This window comes from Embiotoca jacksoni, unplaced genomic scaffold, assembly GCF_022577435.1.
Source record: "Embiotoca jacksoni isolate LCO1_2020_lvr unplaced genomic scaffold, fEmbJac1.0.p SCAF_1, whole genome shotgun sequence".
Lineage (NCBI taxonomy): Eukaryota > Metazoa > Chordata > Actinopteri > Embiotocidae > Embiotoca > Embiotoca jacksoni.
The window spans coordinates 18,703,610-18,728,120 of NW_027185229.1; the positions used below are offsets into that span (position 1 = coordinate 18,703,610).

The window sequence follows — 24,511 nt, forward strand, 5'->3', positions numbered from 1 at the left end:
CTGTTAGTTCATGTATTATTCATTTGATTTATACAATTTTCAAAAAAACATGGAAAAATCATCCAAATATCTCAGAGCCCAAAGGAACAGCTTTAATTACTTTTTCAGGCAACAGTGCAAAACCCAAATATCTCAACTTTACTTTTACACAAAACAGAAAAGCAGAAAAACCCCACGGATTAGTTGCAGATTGATTTTCTGTATTTCTGATTTACTGATTGGTTAACTGACAAATTATTTTATCTATAATTATCAATACAGATAACAATTACAAATCAAACTGTATCTTTACAGAGGAAACCTACTAATGTGACATGTTGTGGTCAAGCAACTCAAATTCTTTATAGTCGGGTATTATGGCTTCAAAAACATTTCAAGCCCATATAGGGTCCGCCATGAAGCTTTCAGGTGTATCAAATGATCTTCCTCAAAAGATAAAATGTTACATTTAAATCCAAATTTGAAAGACAATATGAGCAATAATGAGCAACATTCTTGAAACAATTTAAATTTTGAAAGCCTGTTCTGTACATTTTGAGGACAAATGGACCATCTTCATCTGCTGGGGAAGATAAACAAAAAAAGCTCCAGAACAGCTGGACCTTGTGGTGAGGTTGTTTTTGTCAGCTGTGTTTGAAAAGTGAAGAATAAACTTTTATAGATGTGGAAAAGTGGAGGAAAGTTCTCAACACTGGCAGTGGTTTGGATTTTATCTTGTATAACTTGCCAAGTATAAATGTTTAGCCTGTTATAATTATGTATTGGCAAATGTTACATCCTACTGTTTTGAAATAGTAGGCAACAGCCTTTCAGTCATGTTAGCTGCTGACCTGGCAGGCAGTGGGTGTTCAGTTGCAATCTGCAGCCTCACCACTAGATGCCACTGAATCCTACACACTGCTCCTTTAAGGAGTTGCGCGTGCAAAGCTCATTTCAATGATGATGTCTTTTTTGAAGTGTTCCTAAAAAAAAACCTCGCCTTTGGTGAAACATAAAGTTTGAAGAGAATCACTGATAAAATGTTAAAAAGAATTGTGATAGATTTCAAAATTCAAGCACTTATAACAAACAAAAGGTAACTTGCGAATTTGCAACCTGTTTTGTTGTATACAAATACACACAAATATTTCACAGGAAAATAATGTGGGTCTGGATAAAATTTGTCATTTTTAATTTGTGAATGTAAATTTTAATGCATTCTTCTTGAAAAAAAATAACAACACCAGGCCTACACTGTACACAACAGTTGACAATTATTCCACCTTTAATTTCGGCGTAATGAAAATCTCTGAGTGAAGCGATGCAAATGTCATATGTTAAAATGTGTGTTAAAAGCAAACAGTCCGTCCGTTATGCAGGTTTGAACTGGTCTGATCTTCCCGCTTTAACAACTTTGCTTTGGTGTCAGGAGGAGACGCCCAGAGAGCGGCAGACAAACCTGTTTTATAATGTTTGAATTAACCTCAGAGTTTCAGCCGCACACTTTGTGGCTCGCCACAAGTTCCAGTGGTAACATTTAATGAGTGTTTTCATGCTCAGGAACAGCAAACTTTGTACAGCTGTGTTACAGAACATGGTGAACGTGTACAAAATGTGCTATTACATTCTCTCTTGTTTTTATAATGTAAGGGCACAGAACTTTGCCATTTTCACTTATACAGTATAAACATATGGATGCCATTCACTTTTATACATTAACACTTTCATAACCCAACATTCAATTGCATGTTTTTATCTACATATCACTGGAGGATTTCGGTAAGTACAATTGTGTCATTACTTGCATCCACATAAAAATCACAGTTGATCACTTTAACTGAATGTAACACCAATGAAAAATGGATCATGCCAGCTTTCAAAAGTAAAGATAGTCTTGTGTGCTACAAATTGCTGTTTCATAAAAAATAGTACCTCTTGGTGGTAAATCAATTTCCGCCACATATTTCCCATCTTTTACTGGTGTCATCTCACTCATGTAGAGCTGATGAAATTATGCAGTTCAGGGCACAATCTTCACAATCAAACTTATTCAGGCTAACGTAAAGTTATCAGGCTAGTTTAATCTAGTTAATTATCATCCAGCCAAATTAGTTTAAGCATTTTGATTAGTTAATTCTGGATGAAGTTACTGTGAATAACAGTCCACTCCTTTTTTGAAGAAAAGGCAAAATGGGTAGAGAATTGAAACCATCATCAGTTTTTATATTATTAGCTGAGTGCTTATCATGTGACTTTATCTACATGAGGTAGGTGCTGGGACCCTCCCAGAATGCACCAGGGCAGTAGATTCACAGACATACATCTTCTTTCCTGTGTGATAAACATGAGATATTATGAATGTGCTCAGACTCAGAAGAGGATTATTTGGTAAAATTCTCTCTAATGGCCAACCATGAAAATTTTAAGAGGTGATCACAATCCTGCAGACGATGTCACCTCATTAAGACACAGCTTTAATTGCGTGAACAATTTTCAACAATGTGAGTTTTACAGTTACTCGTCTTAAATCTTTTAAACTGGATATCATACATTTGGGCTTTGCCGGTCTTTTAACTGTGAGAATCATTTGTTGACTTTGTGTCTTTTTGGCCACCATAAAGTAAACTTGGCCTGGTTCTAATTTACTTTACAAACTTGTATATTTTTTCATGTATACAGTATGCATTTGGTAACTCTTTATTATGAAAATTATATAGTGAATACTAAATGACTAACATGTTCTCATCCAAATCCTAATTGTAAAAACACTTTCATTTATAATCCAAACATGTATCTGAAAGTTATTTTATGGGCTTAATAGCATTTTGTTATATCTCCACCATCTGTGAGCATTTGTTCTATACAACATAACATGCTATTATTATTATTTTTTTTTTTTTTTAAATCTTGAAAGGATGCTATTTTGAATGATATCAAGCTCTTGTTCCTTGGTGGTTTGAGTGTATTATTTGTTACACAAAAGTGTTTCTGCCAAATAAATGTAAATTAAGAGTTTCACCTAAAACATCTGTCACGCGCCAGCCGTCAATCTGCTGGCACTTTTGCAGGTCTGGGCATCAGGATTTGTTGCTTTGAGAACAACTCCTAATGAATTTGATGACAAATCATTAACTTTTCAGTTTGGATAACTCAGTAATCCATTAATGAAGAGCAGGGCCCTGATCTCCTCAGACTAACAGCGGATATGTAACTCTACCATGAAAGCATATTATAATGACTATTTTAAAATACCTTTATCATAATTGTTCATTGAGTTACATCTGCACCAACAGCAAAATTAATCAACATGTTAAAAATAGTGTTATAGAACTGCTGTAAGGATTGTATTAGACATATTTTATATAAGGCATCAAAGGAGCACTGAATTCAGCTATTTTTGTATGTTATTCTTAAGCCTTCTCATCTATCATAACAGTAGGATTTTTTATTGATATATAAAACTCATTTGGATTATTAGGTTTAAAAAAATGAAAATGACTAAAATAATTTTCCCTTTCATTATATTTACAATAGCTTCATTAAATCATCCAAATTAATATTTGTTTTTCTTCAGAGTTGTTACTATGTTGGTCAAAATAAAACTATATTTTAATTATTAAATTAAGTGGTATACCCCTTAAGACATCTTCTTAAAAGTCCAGTGTGGCTGAGTGTAGGTCTCTCTCAGTAGTAAACAACTTCAGTAAAATACAATAATAATGTAAACAATGGATAAAGAGCTAGATGGCAGAGGCGGCTTCAGACGTTGGTGATTTCTACACTCTTGTAAGTGTGCATCGGGCTGCCTTTGGCTCGGGGAACGGCCTGAACCCTGGCCTCTCGGGGCAGAGAGCCACAGCTGCCATGGAAGCCCAGACCTCGCTCTGCAGAGTGGCTGTTTGCACGTAACCTCAGCGGACTCTGGAAGAATAGAAAGACAGAAAATGCAATGGGGAGTTTCTTTTAAGGCTTTGTCTTTCTTTTAAGAGGAGCATCCTGATGACGAAGTGTTTAGGATAACTGTAATCTCAGCATCCTCTCCAACTGGGAGCCTTTTGTGTGTGTTATCATCCACCTATTTCCTGTCAGCTCTCTTTTGTCTAATTTCTATTAAAGGGAAAAAACACTTCCTCGAAAGACAGTTACTGTCATATGAGTTTGGATTTAATTATACTTTGTATAGTATACAATTTGTTGTTATTTTACTATATAAAAAAAAGTTGACCTTACAATGTACAAACCAATTAAAAAGGTTTTTGAACAAGTTGAAATTTTTTAAAGGATCCTATCAAGTGACATGTTCCATCTGGACATTTCTTTACAATACATCATATTAAGGAGTAACGTGCTATCAAACTAATGCTGCCTCTGTAATGATGTTTGGAATACATTTTGTAACAGTTTCACTACCACTACTCTTTTATAGTGGTTAATATTGTTTTGTATTATTATACAGTAGTAGTCAACAACAGTGTTTGTATTTGAGCTCTCTGAAAACAGACACATGGGTATGCGAGGTTATTTTGCAGTCTTAAGCAATGTTATGTGCACCTATGTAGTATGTAAAATATACGTTAAAAATAGATACAAAGGATGATCGAAAATGATATATATTAAAAAATGTGAACAAATGTTGAGTAAAAATGAATTACCCAAGTTAGTGGGTATAATTTACCCTCACATTTCTGAATATTACAAACAGTAGGCACTGTAAAAGCATAGTCAGGAAGCTGTCAAATATAATGCTATGTTTATACTGAAATTATTGAACTCTATAACCAATGTCAGTAAACAGAAAGAAAAATTAATCATATAAATATTTGGTGTGACCACAGTCCTTATTTGCACGCAGTTTTTCGAGGTTCTTAGCATGATGGTTGTTCCAGCATCTCTGAAAGTTTGCCAAAGGTTGTATATAGCTCTTTATGACTCCAGCTGTATGTTTGGACCTGTCACCTTCCAAAGGGTATTGCGCGATCATAACCTTTTTAAAACCTAAAAATGTTTGCACAGTCTTTAGTATTCCAATGATATGATTACGAAATTAAATGATACCTTTGCTGATCTTCTCATCAACACCTCATCAGCAAAGCGGTTAACAGCCACAAGCGAAGAAGAACCCATAAGCTCTGTGCCCTGCTCTGCATTACTGTAAACACAAGGCATTAAAAAACATCCTCATTCATTTATTTGTTATTTTCATTGGGTAACACACACACACACACACACACACACACACACACACACACACACACACACACACACACACACACACACACACACACACACACACATTCAAGGGAAGATGGTGATTTTTCAGGATAAAAACTAACTGGAGTGAATACATTTTTAATATCATAACCTTTGCTGTGTTTAAAGGGAAATGAATGAACCCAAAGAGGGTTGAAGAGTTTTTAATCTACCTGTGAGGGACAGCAAGTGATTTCATCTCTTCATACAGGTGCCGATGCAGCATGTGTTTGTTGCTGGGGATCCCCAGAGCTTTGGCCATGGCATCTGTGTCAAACGACTGATCCAGAGCCATCACTGCACCATGAATCCCTTTACCCTGCAGATTGTCTGCATACTCCTGCAGAGCACAACAAAAAGGCAGAGCAAGAGTCACACTGAGTTCCTCAGTGTGCAGTGCAGCTGAGAAAAATAACTCTATACAGAGTCAAAAATGTCTACTTGGTTCAAAAGTAAAGTTTGATCACAATTAAAGTCAAACCATGACGAAGCCTTTTTTTTTTTTAAAGACAGAAACTATATTCTTATTTCTCCTTGTGGGGCATACAAAGTGTTTTAGTTTCTATTTCTACATGGTCAAAAATAAGCATATCAAGATATAGAAGACTAAAAACTGAAGAATCTAAATATTACTCTGTGAATGTAGACCCAGAAAAACGCTCATGTTGTGTGGTCTTTTACCCGTTGTAGTGTATACACTACAGTTTTTTTTCTGTATTTTTTCAGCGGGGTGAGGCATCAAAGCCACAAAGCTATCATTATTTTTGAGGGAGCCCTACAAACTCATACTTTGTGGTGTCGGTTACCAGTCTGGCATGGCGGGCTCCAGTGCAAAGGGGAATATCAACACTGACCGCCCCACCCACCTTGAGGTCTATGTCTCTGATCCACTTCATCACCCTGTGACATGTCCAAACTATAGGGTCCCGGTTTTGGTGCTCACATTTTGTCCGTCGTGCCTGCAGGGCCTTTAAAAGCACAACAAAAAAACACATGGATAATGGTGCAAACGCTGATGTGGTAGGGGCCAATAAAAATACAGAGAGTTCAGCGGAGGATGAAGGCCGGCTGAGATGATGCAACACTACGAGATTCTGTGAGCCTCAAGTTGCAGTGATTGAGGAATTAATGTTAAATATAACTTCACTCGTTCATCTATGGTGTTATGATCTATAGTCTGACCTCTTTATCAAAGTTGATCATCTGCAGGAGCTGGATTGCCAGAAGTAGACTCATCTGGTGGAACTGGTCGCTGATGTTAAGGAATTTCTCCAGGTCTCTGCGACTCAGAGAGTTCAGCACTCGTCCATCCACTAAGTGACTCTGGAAGGTTTGGGAGTATTGAGGCAGCCCCACGTCACTCAGCCATGATGTTCCAACCCAGTGATGGTCCATTTCCGATGCTTTTGACAGCCTGGAGGATGATCAGACACCACTAAGCAGTAAGTAAAAGAAGTATTCAGATCTTTCTTAAGTAACATTAGCAAAATTGAACTGTAAAACGTCTCATAACATGAAACAGCCCAACATCCAAAATAGTGCATTAAAGTACATAGGTTTTATTCGCAAAATATACTTACAGTCTCTAAAGTACTCAAATCCCTCCTTTGAGTGTTATACTGTTATATATTATCATTATGGATACTGATGCATTAATGAGTAAGTAGGATATAAATGTTGCAGATGGCTGAGATGAAGCTAAAACTGTACTTAAGGGTGGTTCAATTTGTAGACACATCAGATTTTATAGGATCATTGTGTGTTTTCTATTCATGTCCTTCTATACATTTACAGTATTTTTCAGTGTTTTATAGACTGTTACTCACCCCTGATCTCCTTCAGCTCTCCTGTAATCTTCGATGGCCAGTCTTACTTTCCTGCGGTGAATGGGATTGCTGATGCCAAGACCGAGCTCTAAATCCTCATCTGTCAGACCAAGCAGCACCTAAAAAGCAGCAACCCAGGTCTTTATGAAACAAGAAAATTATCTGAATATGACCATCTGATAACACTGAACCCTGCTTTCCTGCAAAAGACAAAAAAACTGCAAAACAACTGCATGCACCAAACGCGTACCTTGCCACTTTTGACGTTTTCAGAGCAGGCTCGGATGTACATGGGCATTCCCATGACAACCTCCAGCCAGGCCTGGACTGCACCTGCCCTCCACAGTGACATGCACGTGTTTCGAGTGAGCTCCGCCTGCTGGAGGCGGTCCAGCTGCTCCTCTCCATCCGACAGGCTTTGCTGTGTGAGGCTGTCAGAGTCTGGATTGGTCAGGAGAAGTTATGGCATGGCATACAGGAGAGGTTCAGGGTCAGAGGGATATGGAAATTAAAAAAAAATGACTCATCTGGAGACAATCTGTCAGCAAATCAGAGGGTATCAGAATAAAAAATACAACTCTAACCTCAGTGTGTAACAATACACAGCAACAATTTGGATGCTACACAGAAGTATCAAAGTGTTTTTTGTATATATCAAGAACAGAAATGGGCCTTTCTTCTTTTGGCTCTGCAAAGAAGGATCAATCAAGCCACTAGATGGTGCCAGAATGTTTCACTGGAAAGACTCGTCCACTGTCTTTGAATGAACTGTATTGTATGGAAATGGCTAATAAGGTTTACTTAAAAAAAATTCAAGGAGATAAAACTACATGGCAGAATCCATCTAAATTTTAAATTGTGTTGAAATTTGGTTATTTCTCTATGAAAGTGCAGTGGTGTTGGTCAGTTCTAAAACTACAATGTTTAGTAAAGATGTTAAAACACTAGTATCTATCTGATGATTATGAGGGGACTTAAGATAATGTATTAAAGACACAGGGATTATTCATACAACATCATGCTTCTGCCCATTAACCGCTCATCTCCAAGACAGGAAACACTGAATCATAATGAACCGACGAATCCAGGACGAACTCTGTATTCGTCTCCACATGCTGACAAAACGCTTCATGCAAATTCCAACATCTTTCCAAAGAGTCCTCCAAAAACAACGACACAAACTTGTATTTTCCAATGGACATGAGTGATATGAATAATCCCCAGAGTGCAGAAACAGACAGCTGGTAATCACAGATGAGGAGTTACTCACTGGCAGGAGAGAGTTGCCATTAGAAATGGCAGGAGGAGAGGGAGAGACACGTTAGACTGGGACACAAGAACAAGAATTACTCATGGAACAGAAAACTGTCACATTGGATGTCTTCAGTTACTAGTTTTATTTTTAAAATAAGATTTCATTTCAATTATATTTCATTTTGAAAATGTTAAAGCCTCCTCAACATCTGTCTGCAACAGCTGCAGCAGATAAATATTTGAAGTTACCTCTTGTTTGTCTCATTTTTTAAATAAAATACTTCAATAGATTTGATCTTTTATGCAACATTTCCTAAAGTACAAAGCATTTAACAGAGATTTATTAGTGCCACATTTGCAAGAAATGAGAAGAGATTCTACACAAAACAAAACAGGAAAAAAAATAAAATAAGAGAGGGGGACCATGCATTCAAAATGCAAGGAAAGATAACTCCATAAAAGGGGAAAGGTAACACAAGAGCAACACAGGATTGTGGAGATTATTAATTTGATTGGTGATGAATGCACGTCTAACCAAAGCAACACAGAGGGATCATGCATGTGTTTAATGCACATTCCTTTGTCTCGTGGGCATGTTAGAAAGCTCTCAGTAAGAAATGAGTCCGACAGAAACAATGTTACAAGGCTAGTGCTAACAGTGACAGAAAGATACGTTGATTGTTCAAAGATGAGTGTTAAACCTTTGGCACTTGCACATGGTTTTGACAGCAGGCGAGAGGTGTGCCAGAATATGCAGAATTTTCTGACATTTATTTGTTTGTGTATTCAGATCGGTACAATTATCTATGAAAGAATGACTCTAAAAACCCTTGTTGGACAGTTGTTAATTATAGTAACTCAGAACATTATTTTCATCATAAAAAGGATGAGGAGTCCTTCACAAAAAGCCTCCCTGCAGCCCACAGTGATACATGATGTGAATAAATTTCAGCAGATTGACTGTGAGCCAGCATTAAATGAACATGGTGACAATCCTGTAACAGCAATATCTCTCAAACAAAGTACCCTTTTTTTAAGGTCAACAGGCAATTTCAAACAACATAACTTTAAACTCCAATCAATTTTTTTTTAAGTCAATCGGATAAAACCTCCTTTTTCCTGGTAAGAAAGTAGCCTGAAAGACTGGGAATAAGAAAAAAACTAAGAAATAAATGTTGCAAAGCATGATAAAAGCAACTGTAAAGTAACAAAAACCAAATGACATTTACAGAAAAGACTAATTTCACAATAGCTCCTATTTACATATGAACAGCAGTCCTTCAAGTCTCCAGTTATAAAAAACATAAAACATTAAGACATTAAGGAAGATAATACAGCATAAACATGTCTACACATAATAATAACCCCATATATATATATTTATATGCATGTAAACATATATACATATGCATACATGTACAACTATAAATATATATCTAATTTACAAACATACAATTTTAGGGTAGTATACTGTACATTTATGGGGATAGCAGTCTCTTTTAGGGCGTTTCTTTAAAATCCACCTCCCCTCCCCCCTCCAGACAAACCCACAAACAAAACGGTCCTCACACACAGTTACAGCCAGGTGGATACCCACACAAACTGAACACACACACACACACACACACACACACACACACACACACACACACACACACACACACACACACACACACACACACACGCGCGCACAAACACGCGCACAAACACGCCCACACACTCAGTATCACCAGTCGGCATCCTCCTCTATGTAATAATCAGGGGTGGCTGTACCATCAAACAAGCCGGGGTCCAGGGACTTGCGCTGCTTTCCCCGAGCGAACACCCGTGATAGGGATCCCAGAGTCATCTTCTCCTTCTTCTTCTTACGCTTCTGGTCCTCCAGGTCCTCCATAGACTGAGGAGGGAGAGGAGAAAGAGAGCTCTGTTAAAGCCAGGCTGTAGATCCACATGTTATGAAATCTGCCCCGTTGCTCTCTTGATGAGAGTTTGAAGAAAAGACTGATGTTCTCCTGTGTGTACAGAGAGCTGTCAATCTTCTTACAAAACTAGGCAAGAAATACAACCTGTCAAACTGCAGCGATGTCAAAATATTGCTTTAAAAATAACTCCACCACCACAACCACAAAGCAGGCAGGCTGAACCCATCAGGCTGACAGAACAGAAGAAGACAAAGAGGACGGTGGTGCTAATAGAAGACTGTGGAGGTGTGATTACTCGGTCAAGGGGAACAGGCAGCTCTTACATTGCAGAGGGAGTGGGTCCGGTGACGTGGTGAGTTGATGTCACTGGGTGTGGACGAGCGGTCCCCATCAGCCGCAGAGGCATCAGAGATCACGGAGGGCTGCCGAGAGTGGCAGGGGCTGATCCTGACCACAGCTGAAGTGTCACACACACACACACACACACACATATTCACCCATATTGAAAAGTCCCACAGTTAGTATGAGAAACCGCCAGGAAATCCTCTTGTTAGTAAGCTGAGTCTGTAAAAGCAAAACCAAGCAGCATGAAGATAGGGTGGATAAGAAAGCCTACCCTGTCTGTCCGTGCAGTGTCCGTGGTAGAGGGTCTGTTGGCTCTGGCGGATGGCGGCCGTGAGCGGCAGGTCAGCCTGCATCACCCACTCCTGACTGCCATTCACCACAGGCTCTGTCGGCATGGCAAATGAGTGCCGTTTCGGTACGTCTTTTGTCAGAGTAGCCAGAGACTGCTTTGCCTGGGGGACATGTGAAAAACAGAAACTAAGTAAATAAAACAAACATTCCTTCAGAGTGCCACAGTTTAGCAGGACATTCGTGAGACATGCGGACAAAAAACTATTTAATACCCTGAATTTTTTTTGTCCAAAAAAAAAACCACTGGAAGCATCTGAGAGGGCAATCAGAGGGCATCAGTTTAGTGGTAGAGGAAGAGGAGGGAAGGGTAGATTACTGCCAGATGAAGCGGCCTTTGGGAACATTTTTGCCGCTCAAGTTAACAAATGGGAAACCTGATTGTCCCATGCAAACGTTTTCCAAATGGTACATTGTAGTCATATTTTGGCATTTTTAAATGCTTTTAATGGCAAGAGAAGAGAAGAGAAGAGAAGAGAAGAGAAGAGAAGAGAAGAGAAGAGAAGAGAAGAGAAGAGAAGAGAAGAGAAGAGAAGAGAAGAGAAGAGAAGAGAAGAGAAGGATTTTTCTTGTGGCTGGGTTGCTTGACAGCGATGCAGCTCTGGCACTGATGTGCCAACAAATCTGATCTGTGATGCAGCTTGGTGTGAGGATCTGTGGGTGGTTGTGTGCCAAGGGAGGAGAGATTAATGACACACAGAGTGACAACTGTACCTAGGAGGGACCGACACAGCACCAGAGAAAAAAGGCTTGAATTTTTTTCCTCAGCCTGGAGAAAGACTTAATGCTCTGAGAGACGAAAGGGATGAGGATATACAGCAGAGCAGCTTACTGCATGTGTTTGAACTGATATGAATACACAACTCACCTTGTTTGCATTTATGGCACACACACCAGATTGTGATGTTTAGGTGACAACATTGTGTTTGAAGTCATTCGGTAAATGTTGTTACTATGTCCACGTGCAGGGTGACTCACCATTGTGAGCTCAGCCTCCAGTTCTTTAATCCTGTTCTCCTTCATGTCCATCTGAGAACGCAGGATGTTGGCCTGCTCCGTGGCTTCTTTGGTCTGCCTCCTCAGGTCCCACTTCTCCCTCTCCAGCATGTCCTTCTCCTTCGCCAGGGCTTTCACTGCATCCTCACTCTCCTGCAGGAAATACACACACACACACACACACACACACACACACACACACACACACACACACACACACAGTTTATTATGTTAATTCCCTTCAAACTCACTTTGGATAATCAGAAAAGCTCCAAATATGAGTCAAGAAGCAAATCATAGCTACAGTCTGTGTTAAGATCTGTTGAAACTGTGTGTTTTAAAAAGGCTGATAGACAGGTAGTGACAGACAATCTTTTTTAAGAGATTTTAAAAATCTGATGACACATCATCTGACGGTCCCTTTTTTTCCACATAGACAAACATTTCTGATAACCGTCCTTTACTGTTATATATCTATATCATATTTTTTATATATCAATTTTTTGAAAAGGATATACTTAATTTAAGTAAACTGTACTATACTGTATGTGTGTGCAGTTACAAAGACATTTTAAAGTATTTTTTTCATGTACAGTATTTTTCAAGAATTCTAACATTTTCTATCATTACTGCTATGGATATTGTCATTGTTTATCTATATATACAGAGCAGCCTCCACTAATGGGTGTTGACAAAAACAGCTATAGTTGTTAACTAATATATGAATACAAAGTTACAACTGTTTACAAATGTTTATTAAAATATTAGTTAATGACTTTAACTTTTACTGATGGTACCCATCAGTGGAGGCCACTGTGAAAAAAGATAAACAACGACAATATAGTCAAACATTTAAAAAAAAAATTATAATTGTTGACAAATACTGTACACGAGTAATTCATGTAACTGCACATGAATAGATAATAGTTTGTTAAACCCTTTGATGTGTGTATACTGCTTATAAAAGTGAAGCAGTGGGAGTTGAATTGAAGTGTTTCAGATTTGTTGACAGTTTACAGTTGAAAAATAAACCTGTCACTGTACCCTGGAAGATGAAATATGTAATGGAGACATGACTACAAAATTACCTGAAATATGTTTTGGTATTTCTGCTGTGACATTTGTTATCGGTTGACATGGACATGTCTGCAAGAAGCTAATACTGATAAATCGTCCGGACTGGTGTTACCTTCCGATGCTGGTCATAGTTACGGATGAATTCCCGCAGCTGCTCCTCTCTGCTCTCCAGTGTTGTGTACAGCTGCTGCATCTGACTCACCAGGTCAGCTTTCTCCACTTTTAGACGCTTTCGGTCAGCTTTCATAGCTGCAGCACACAGACAGACACATTCACACACACCAGGCAGTGCATATTTTTAAATATCAATGCGCATTATAAAACTACATTTTACTGTCAGAATAATATAATATTTTACAATATGCTTGTAAATTAGAAACAAAGCTTCGTAATCGCAGCTGTGAGCCAGTAGGGGACACTGTGTCTTCTGTTAATGAGGGGTGCAACTGGTGTTTCTTGTTCACTTTAGAAAGAAAGAATTTGGGAACAGAAAATGATGTAATCATGACAATAGATAAGTGACACAGCGGCACTTAATCATTCATGCAAAAAACTGTTTTGGCCGTCATGTGGAGACTGTTGGCTCATCTTTGAGAAAAGTTATTGGAACTGATTTCTTTCAATTTTATTCTCTCACACAGATATCTTTACAGAAATGATGTAACTGGTCGGGGTCTTTGCAGACAAAAACAATAATAACGCTCTCCTTAGAGCCTGCGATCAACAGAGACACAACAGAGAGGCAAGACTGGAACCTGTATTTTCCATAACTATGCGATTGTGTCACTCAGTGAGCATTCCTCCTGTCAGCGTTCAGCCTCTTCATATTTTACACCCCACATTCAAACCGGTTTAGCAGCAATACACGGCAGTTTAATGAATGCAGTTTACCACCTGTGACTCTCCGAGCAGTGGAGAGAACCATGCAGGGCAGTATTGTTTGACTAATCTACAACTGCCTTTTCAGATTTATTCTTCTATTTTGGTTATCAATTTTACTCTCAAAGTTTATAAAAAAAGGATTGTGCAAGTGTTGCATAATGGCATGATTGATGGATATATATTAAAATGAGGTGAACCTGGAGTCTACTTGGCTGCTTATCAGGTCTGATGCTCATTTCTAAAACAGAATAATGTCTAAACATGTGCACACACAGAGTTATGATCTTTTTAATCACTGTTATTTTACTACTCAGTATTAAAACTGGAGGTCATGTCAGTCTGGAGGAGGAAACTTAAATCAATCAAGAAAATTCTGCTGAATGAAGTAAACATACAAATTGAGAACATTATCAATGTTCACAGTTGCAGAACAAAAAACACGAGAGAATAAGTCAGTGAAAAATGTATAGGATATAGACTTAATGGACATAAAAACTATTCTAATTCTAATTATTTGGCGTCCTATGTATCAAGGGTAGGTAAAGAACCCACAACTACTTTATTTGAATGTATAGACTAAAAATAAGTGAGTTTCAAAAAACCTTTGACATGAAGAAAAATTGTCTATTGATTTGACATTAATGAACAAACAAATTCTGTGTTGCTGGAAGATTTCTAGTTATACTTTTAAGTTTGATAAATATAGAGAGCAGTGCCAGACGTTTGTCATGACATGGAGATAGTGGCTGATTTTCTTTGGTGAGATAAAGTAGATAGTTTACAAGAGTAAAACTGAAAGCTCGGACGGCATGTAGCTATTTGAAACAAGAGGTTCTGGTGGATTAGCCGAGACAACAGGACGTCTGTGTTTGCCTCCTGACCTTGTAAGGCCTCCTTGGCACGGTCCAGCTCCTGCTCCTTGTCACCCAGCTGCACACGGAGCTCGGTGGCAGAGAGCAGATTGGCAGAGCAGCCTCCCTGGGTCTCCTCCAGGTCCTTACTCAACATGTCCTTCATTTGCCTCAGCAGGTGGACCTCCTCCTGAAGCTGCACCACCTCCTCACGCAACAACACTGAGGGAGAAAAGAGTTTGGGAATTTAAAGTATGCCGAGGAGGAATGTGGAAGGTAGGAATGTAGAGTTGTGTGAGAGGAGGAAATCAGAAGAGAGACAAGAGAGACAGATACAATAAAATAAAAAAATGTAATACATAAAATGTAATAAATAATTTGGAGTTTTGAGATGTTCTTTTACAAGAGTAAAACTGAAAAGAACATCTCAAGACTCCAAATTATTTATTACATTTTAAATCTAAAGAAAATTAGCAAATTCCAAATAGAGACGGAACAAGCGCACTTGCTCAGCTTAAAATTTTCTTTCGCAGCAGGCAATACACACTGGAAAAGCTAGATTCTGTTAAAGGCATTTGATTATGCAACTTGAATGCATGTTGCAGCAGGAGACAAGCTCTAACGTAGCTGCATTTGCTCAAGAGAATCTAAAAGAAATAGCAGGAAGGAGCTAATAACATTAGCCAAAGACAGAAAAATGTTGGTAAAAGGGGAAAAAGATACAAGAAAGACCAACAGGAATTTAAAAAAAAGCTAAATAAGCAGCAGGAAATGGGGAAAGTAATATTAAACACCTTAAATTAATGAGGAAGAGTTTACAGGAAATTATATAATAAACGAACACATCAAAGCCTTCCTTGATTCGCAGCGCAACTCAAGCTGTGGCCACGGGTGTTTTAGAAATGTAGTTAAATTGAGTGACAGACTCAGGACTGGGACTGGTGATGGCAGTGGACAAGTGAGAGACAGCAGTCTGATAAGACTTAATAAAATATAAGCAACACAGACTTGAGCTCTGCTCCTCGGAGCTGCTGTGTTTTCCATCCGTTGTGCAATACCTCCCAACCCTCAGGGAAAACAGGCAAGCAAACAGGAGGGGGAGACTAAGGAGAGGACACTGTGAACTGAAGAGTGAACTCAGCGACAATACTGTAGCTCATGGACACGTTTGCAAAGCCAGAGGACAGAAACGATGAAAAAGTCCAGTAAGGGAAACTCACACTGGCAACAGTGTCATAATGATTTATATTGCACACATAAGGGTGGAAGGTCTGTTCCAGTAGAGTGCACACTTTTATGAGAACAAAGAAATACGCAGTCAGCCAAAACATTCAACCATAGAACAGAATCTGCAACCCCAATGACAAATTTGAAGAATAGCTCAATGTCAGAAAAGGTTTGAAAGAGCACACCAAGAAAGAAACGTATGAATCAGTTATTTAATCAAGTTGTAGATGAGAAAAATAGTTTGATGAACAAATGGTTGTTTAAATGTCATTTACCAACTTCTCAGTGGGATACAATATCTTTGGGCTTTCAGACAAAACACTCAAAATTGTGACAGCTTGCTGACAACTTGAGCTCCGGGAAGTGGTGGTGATTTTTATTGCATTGTTTCATTTTAGACAATAAATTATTAGTTGGACGTCTAAACCTGGAAACTTGGAAAATGTGCATTTGTGTGATTTATAAGCAGTAGAAGTCTGCAGACAAGCTAGCGTGACCGGAGGCTGTCACGTCCTTTTTAAAGAAAAGCTAAACGTTTGATAGACACTATAGCCAGTGTATTTGTCAGAAGTTAGAAAAAAAAATAAAAAATTAATAAGTAAGAAAATAGTTTTCTGCTAAGTGTCCATGTCACATGTGCATATTTTTTAAAACACAAAAAGTATTCAAAGCTAAAAAAAAAAACCAGACTTTTGGTTTTAATAATGATTCCCATTGGAAAAGTGTCAATCTTCTGGGGACCACTACAGTACAAAACTTCATGGCAATCTATCCAATAGCCGTTGAGATATTTTGGACCAAAGACGTAGACTGACTCACCACCAAACACGGCCACCCATGGGCTTCTAGCACGACTTAAACTTTTACCAAATAAAACTGTCAACTTTTTCCTTAACCTTATGCAGATCACTATAAGACTCCATGTAAAACTATATAAAATCCAAGAGCAAATGTGAATGCAAGGAAGTGTGCATGTGTGTGTGTGAGAAAAAAAAGAAGAAGAGAGGGTCTCTGCAGGCTTGCAGCCAGTTGTAGTGAGGCTGCAGCAGCTCCGATAAGCATGGTCGGGACAGTCCATCGGTCTCTGTCAACGCAGGACTATAGAAACACACCAGGCAGCGCTGTGCTGCATGTGACAAAAAGAGTTTGTTTCCTAGAGAGAGCAATCTTTCATGGCCTTCTTGCAGCTTAAATCCGCTTATTCATCTGTTTACCTACAGGCTCTCCTATTTTTTTGTTACGGGTAGCATAGCTGCTGCCTTTGGTGAAGCTGGACAAAGTGGTGAATTTTTGAGGTGCTTTGTTGTGTTCGTCGTAATCCTCAACTCTAAAGAAACTGTTTAAATTATCAGCCGCACTTACTGTGATGTAAAGGTTGATCTGCTCATGTCATTAACTTTCAATTTACAGTAATTCTCAAGTGATCCAACCTGAACATTATCCTCTATGCTCAGCCTTTCTGATGGTTTTAACCTATAATTACGTATCACCACACATGCAACATTTGGTTCATGTGTTCAATGTGTTTTACTGTAAGTTAATAAGAAAAAGTATGAGAATTGTGTCTTGAGGGGTATTAACAGTGGATTTAGTGAAAAATGTGTGACTTCCAGAGAAATCAATAACACAATTTTCACAAATCCAATTTAGCATTAATTTTCAGCATCATCCTCTCCAATAATCTACGCAGACCCAAAAGCATCCAAACACAGAGAGGCTGAAGTATGCACAAATCGACGTGCACACTTTTTCCGCTTGCAGGTTTTCTGACTAAGATGGTGGTTGAAATCAAAACACAGTGAACTCAAGATTTTTCCATCTTCCCCAGATATGCGGCCAGTGTACATCTAAGAAATGAGTGAAGGGACACACAGAGAAGCTGCTTCATTTCATACTGACTGAAAGGTTTTGAAAGAGGTGAGCCACTGGCTGAACTTACAGATAATTTACGTCGACATAGGCTGTTTTGTAAGATCTAAAAATGCCATTTAAATTGACTGGAGTCAAACAAACTGTGCAAGACAGTAGCCTATAAGCTCTGAGCTTTGAGTGGTTACACAGTGGCTGAGCTATTAGAGTCCTCCCACATAAGAAGAGAAACCCACTCTTCTTCCTACGCAGCAGTGGAACATTCAGTGAACTTCTCATACAAGCCTCCCATTAGTGTGTCTGTCAAAAGCAGTCAGGAGCAGGTCACTCCCTATCCCTTTCCCCTGCATCGCAAAGCTGTCAAAAGCCAGCACACACACACACGCACACAGATACGCATGCACACACATATGCACGCACGCATGCACGCATATATATATATATATATACACACACACACACAGAGCTGAGGAGAGAGAGCAAATAGCGGCTGCAGGCTAATGATTAGGTTTGAGAGAAAGCAGAGGCGCTGGAAAGGTGAAGTGGCGGTTGGAAATGTGTTGATTGGTGATCACAGACCTGAACTAGTCTCCTGTGAACCATATGCAGGATTAAAGTGGCTTCATTTATACACATGAATGAACAAAGATGTTTAATGTGTTGGAATATTGAGCTCGGACGAGAAGGAAAATTTAAAGTTATTGCTCACTCTATATTAAAAGCATTTTCTGACTAACTACTCTCAGCGCATCAGAATTGGACTCGGTCTCGACCGGCTCACATCATTTAACAATGAATTTACTACCAGACAATTTTACAGCAAGTGAATAACTCACTGACAAACTCTTGGAAAGCCTCACTCAGCAGGTTTATCTCATCTGAACCTGAGCATGCAGGATTTGGGAAATTTTAAAACTTTTTTTTAAAGAAATCAGCCTTATATAAATTCAACGCTTCACCTGTTAGGAGTCAGTTTATTGAAATTACAAAAAGCAAACAACTGACAAGCAATTAAAAAGGAACACTTTTTGTTTTATTGACCCAACTTTTGAGATATCTGTGTGAAAAAGCACTGAATCAGTGCTTCAGTAAGGACTGCAGCTAATTTTGATCATCATTATCAATTAATTTGTGGGTCATTGTCTGATTCGACAATTGACTAATTATCTGATAGCCTACATAAAATGTCAGAAAATTATTTTTAAAAAAGTGAGTAAGTAAGTTTCTCAAGTCCAAAGTCACATCTTAAATGTCTTGTTTTTTGCAGTCTTCACTCCTAAACCAAAAAAATATTCAGTTTACAATTAAGTAAAACAGAGAAAAGAAATAGCTATAATGGGAAAGCTGCATTTTGGAAGCTTTTGATAAAAAATTATATCTGACAACAAATCAATTATTTAAAAAGTTACAAATAGTTTTTTTTAGGAATCAACAAATTGATCACTCAAATAATTTTTCCAGCAGAAAATAGTTTCATTAAAATAAAACTTCAACAGCAACATCTCTGTCTATAAACGATGTCACAGTTTCTCTGAATGACTGTTTTATTTCTTTGAAAATAGAAGGTAGAAATTAGCTTCAGTGAAAATTGTTGACGGTGAGGTCTGATAAGTAACTTGGGGGTTACCACATGTATTGGAGTAATTGTTTTCAGGTGAACTGACCCTTTAACAAGTTTGTTTTTACTGTACCACATCATAAAGAACACCAGTTTTATGAACCTCAGTATATTTGAAAGCAAAACCATGAAAGTAACATTTGTGAAGGGTATCAAAAATCTTTGTTGTGACAGCAGCCAACTGTTCTGTCCTGAGGAGTTACGATGTACATGGCTGTCACTTTTCCAACTCAGTCTCCCTGACAATTCATATCTGTGTAATTTTAGTCATTACACTGGATTCACTCTGCTATTTTAGTCCAAGACAAATCCAGGGGCGATGATGCTGCCTGTTCCTCTCCTCTAATCTCTCAGGTACAGTAACTGATACTTGGATAACAGGGTCACACAGCATTTTACGAGAGTATGCTGCTATAACTGTGCTGTTACAGCAACAACTTAACACACATTCACCTGTTTCATTTGCCCTCACATGGTTTCACAAATTATCAAATCATGGACGTTTCTCTTTCACGTCATCATTATTTCCGAAGGGCAAAATTTCTTCCAGCGACTTTGTTACCAGCTATATAACATACAAATTGACATAGAGTGGCTGCATGTCAAGACAGGAGGGCTGCTCATTGTGGTCCAACAGCTTTAACTATCATGAAACAAACACTGTTCAATATATGACTGCTATTATTCCTGCTGCTGTCTGTATGAGACAAAATGTTCAAAACTTCACCATGTTCCTATATAATCTCCATGAGCTTTCATTAAACCCTACTACATGTCCTACACATTATACAAATAAAACACAGAGTGTTGTTCCTCTACAGCTTTAGAATCAAAAGTTATTATAATCAGCCAATGTGTATAGGGGTTGGATTTGTCAGTTTCCACAATAACCAGGAAATACAGAACCAGGAGAAGTTTTGTTTACTCGCTGTTTTCTTCCACCCTGTCCGTTCCACTCGTTTTGGTGCACAGCTATAATATGCGATCTGTAATGCAGGAGAGGGGTTGTGTGTATGTGAGGAAGGTGTTCAGGGGAATTGGAGCTGAAGGATGAAAACGGTAATTGCTTTCTACAGAAAGGGCTGAGAGATGCTCTGCTGTAGCAATGCATGGGAATCAGCTAATATAGTAGGTCATCAAAGCATCATTGAATGGCACACATTTCGAAGCAGCAAGCCATCAACTAAGTAAACATAAGGACACCTATATCAAAGTTTTCATTAAACAAAACTGTAAACTATAAGACAAATGTTCACAGGGGATATAAAAACAGCAATATAACAAAAGCTTTTCTGTACCAGGCTGATATGAGCTGAGCTGTTTCAAACAGCCAGAAAAGTCTTTAAATTCCTCATCAAAGCCTCCAAATAAGCTGCACTGTCATAAACTCTTCTTGGTGATAAACTCTACCAAGAACGAACCAATAAATATATCAAAAACATTTTTCCCAGTACAGCGTCCTATACCCAGAGGCTTCCTACGAATTGAGAAACATTACATAAGCATGTAGCTGCATTGCAGGTGAGTGTGTTGACTCAAACTGTCAGTCTCCTTGAGGGGAAGCGAGCTAACTCTGTGTCTCTGTAACGACTTGACTGGGCCAAATTAGCTCATTTGTATGTTTGACCCGATGACACAACAGGTAGTATCTTCCTGAATTTCATAATCTCGGACTAATTTCCACTAATTAGTAGGGATGCAATTCCTCATCCAGAAAAAAACAAACAATAATCAAATCATGACCAGAGTATCAGAACCAAAATCATAAATACTGAAAACTATTGATGTAAACATTTTACAATGAGTATGATTATTTATTTATAAACTAAATAAAGCAAATAACTGTACTTAATATGCATTAAAATGTTGGTCCTTAGACTACAAGCAGCTGAGAATCCGCTGAACAAAAAATGCACTTCTACATATTTAATCTTCATATTGCACAGAGCATTAACTTGCTCCGCAGTTAAACTTTTTCCCCATGTCTTCAGTGTCCATCAACTTATTATAACTGTTCAACATTTTCTAAATCATCAAGCATTTATATAATTGAGTGGATGATGCAGAGATGAAAAGCCAATTAATTTCACTCCAGCAGCACATATACAGTACTTTACTGTGCAGTTTGGAAAATAAACACTGGAAGGCAAACAGGTGCTTTGGCATCATGTATGTAATATTGTCTAATCTGTTATGAGCACATACTCATCATTATGCAATGAAGTGTCTCTCTCGTTGAAGCTGGATTACTTGATATGTGATGGTGTGTGGGTGTTTGTGCAGCTTTGCTCCCAGCTGGCTATTTCTGCTCTGTATTATGAGGAGAGCATATGTCTGCTGAGCTCTGGCCGCCACTAATTACAGTATAAAGATCAGTTGAGGTTGTCATGGGAGAAGACAGCAGTGTTGGTCAGCACTTGATTAAACTCATTATGCAGCTGACACTGTAGCTTTGACAGATAGGAAATACACAGCGGGGATGTGTGCTGAAATAACTCATGCATGGCGTGTATCAACATAGAGCGCGTCATAAGCTACATCTTAGTAATATCTTTAGAGTGCTTCCTCATATGACAATGTCTGTCTCAGTAATATGAAGCTGATGTGCACAGACTTTCATGGTACCAGAGGATGCATCTCAAGGACTTTGGTGATGACCTGACATTTCCTCAAGCACCACATTTGTGATTTGGGGTTAAATGGGACAGCTACTGGATGGACAGCCATACAATCCGGTGCAGACATACAATATGTCACTTAGGGTGAGTTAATTTCCTCCAGTACTTAAGTTAATGTTCAAATATCTGCAAAACTAATGACATTCTCATCAGCCTAAACTACTGTTTACTGCTAATTACAAGATGTTTGCATGCTAACACGATAAACTTGGATAAGATGATACAAATATTGGCTAAATATCAACATGTTGTTAACGTGAATATTTTGCCATGCTGGCATTGTCGTTCAGATCAAAGAGGTCACGTGCTGAAGAAGAGCTTGTCAGAGCTGGTAGGATGACTGTAGACGCTTTGTCTTGTTACAAAATGAGGAAGTCAAGCTAACAAGCAGAATGAAACTTGTGCTTACAAAGCCCCAAAAAATTAATAAAAAAATAAACACATTCAGAGTTGTTCCTAAAGGAAACACGGTGTGATCTCTGAGCAACCTGTTTACTGCTCAAGACAAAAAGACAACCCAAATGCTGTTTCAGAATTTATGAATGAGAGCATCAAATCAGTTCCAGACCCAAATCTGACAAAAAGACAAAAAGGACAGAAAAGAAGACTAAGAATAGAAAGCTTCACAAATAAACACATTCAATCTGTCATTGACTCCCTGCTGAGTCTCAAATCAAGGGGAGGCCGGGTGGGTGGATGCTATAGGTAGGCTGCAGTGATTAGTGGGTTTTTTTCATAGCAGAACTATATTTAGCATCTTTATTGTTAATTTGTACTAAAGGCAAGGGAGGAACTTGTGCAGTAATGGAGCAAAGGTTGTATAGAGAGCGTGGGCTGTATAGAGTCAGATTTCACATGCTTTAAGCTACGAACAGCGCGCAAACACTGACAAGCATCTATCTTATATACCAGGAGAGCAGAAAGAGCCCAGAACTAACACCTTATTCCTGAAGCCCCGACACACTGAGACTCCGAGCACTGCGCTTTTTGCATCCTGGAAATACCTGTATGTAAGTGTCAGGTCCATTCCCCACTCAGGGTATTATAGTGCCTCTCTATAATCCATATAGCCATAAATAATGCATGCTGCTGCCTCTTAAATCTATCTGACCAGAGTATTCACCACTTAATGGTAATCCATCTGGGTCTGTAGATGAAAGATCACTCCGAAACATCAGGTCAGTACAGCTGTAAAATTCAAATATGTTGATGCTTAACCTACTGTACTGAAGAACAGATAACATGCTAACATGGATGTACGATGTTTGCCTGGATTAACTGAGTAGATCAAAATAAATCCAGTAAACATGAGGTCGTACATATTGTATGTTTCTATGTACATTTTAAATTATGTGTGTTTATATCTGTACAAGGGCACCCATGCATAGCACATTCAAGAGTTGATGTATTTGGACACTTGCAGTTTTTGTGATCAAGGCTCTGTGCTTCACATTCAAACATAATAATGGATACTACATTAAAGTGCCAATTTCAATTAAAAAAAAAAAAGTACTGTGTCAGACATATAGCCCTTGTCATACAAAGTACCAACGGTCTAAGAAATTCAACAGACAATAGCAGATGATTTGTATCTTTCCTTCAGCTACCTTCACCTCTTGTTTATTGTGGGGTCTTTAACTTTAGTTAAGTCTCGAGCAAGTAAAACACAGCTCATTCAATTGAGATTGGGTACTTCTTCACCCTCAAAAGTTTTTTGGCTGCTTAGGTCATATGTTTGGGATTGTTTTATTGCTCTAAGGGTTTTGATGCATTTTACTGAATCTGAGCCTACAAAACGCTCCCGTATGCCTCTGAATTCAACCTCTTGGTTTTGTTTGTGGTGAAATCTCAGTGTGCCAGCTCCACTGGCAGCCAAACACGCTCAAGTCATAACAGAAGCCCCAACCACACTTTCTTCTTTCAATCATCTTGACGGGTAGATTTCCTTTTGTCAGTCCATAGAACTTTGCCCTGTAGCTTCAGTTTCTTTTTGTATGTTTTTAGTTTTTTGAGGCGCACCTGGGGTTTACATTTTGTGTTTATTCCTGTGTTTGTGGTTACAAAGTCTTCTCCTAATCATTGACAAGGAATCGTGTGGGCTGATATCCTGGAAAGCATTCCTGATGTGCTGTGGAGTCATAAAGGGGTTTTTCTTCACCATGCAAATGATTTTCCTATCGTCCACAAGGCTTGATCCCCTTTGGCTGGCAAATCAGGAGCAGGCCTTTCTAGTTTTCCTGTGAACACATTTTGTAGCCAAGTGTCCAACCTATGGGGACTATGAGTAAAACAACTTGCGGTTGACTTCATGTGTTCAATTACTTTTAAACCTCAAATTGTTAGGCATTGCATGTTAAACGGGCTTTATCTTACACACAGTTGTTTCTAT

The 24,511-nt window shown here is 38.5% G+C and overlaps 1 protein-coding gene across 7 annotated transcripts in view; it reads right to left on the reverse strand.

Moving 5' to 3' along the window:
• Positions 1 to 69: 69 nt before the first annotated feature.
• kaznb (kazrin, periplakin interacting protein b) overlaps positions 70 to 24,511 on the reverse strand; it is a 115,944-nt gene continuing 91,502 nt past the window's right edge. For 5 of the 7 annotated variants that reach the window (XM_069145575.1, XM_069145582.1, XM_069145598.1 and 2 more), the window contains 13 exons: positions 14,761 to 14,952; positions 13,110 to 13,246; positions 11,903 to 12,073; positions 10,848 to 11,028; positions 10,555 to 10,688; positions 10,083 to 10,206; positions 7,306 to 7,496; positions 7,056 to 7,174; positions 6,412 to 6,643; positions 6,096 to 6,197; positions 5,403 to 5,569; positions 5,035 to 5,128; positions 70 to 3,900 (listed from right to left, as the gene is read on the reverse strand). In XM_069145575.1, coding sequence (XP_069001676.1) covers positions 3,739 to 3,900; positions 5,035 to 5,128; positions 5,403 to 5,569; positions 6,096 to 6,197; positions 6,412 to 6,643; positions 7,056 to 7,174; positions 7,306 to 7,496; positions 10,083 to 10,206; positions 10,555 to 10,688; positions 10,848 to 11,028; positions 11,903 to 12,073; positions 13,110 to 13,246; positions 14,761 to 14,952 — 2,006 coding nt within the window. In that variant the 3' untranslated portion in view covers positions 70 to 3,738. Of the gene's footprint in view, positions 3,901 to 5,034; positions 5,129 to 5,402; positions 5,570 to 6,095; positions 6,198 to 6,411; positions 6,644 to 7,055; positions 7,175 to 7,305; positions 7,497 to 8,437; positions 10,207 to 10,554; positions 10,689 to 10,847; positions 11,029 to 11,902; positions 12,074 to 13,109; positions 13,247 to 14,760; positions 14,953 to 24,511 lie in introns of those variants that run through there. The other 2 variants (XM_069145612.1, XM_069145619.1) reach the window with 1 other exon arrangement.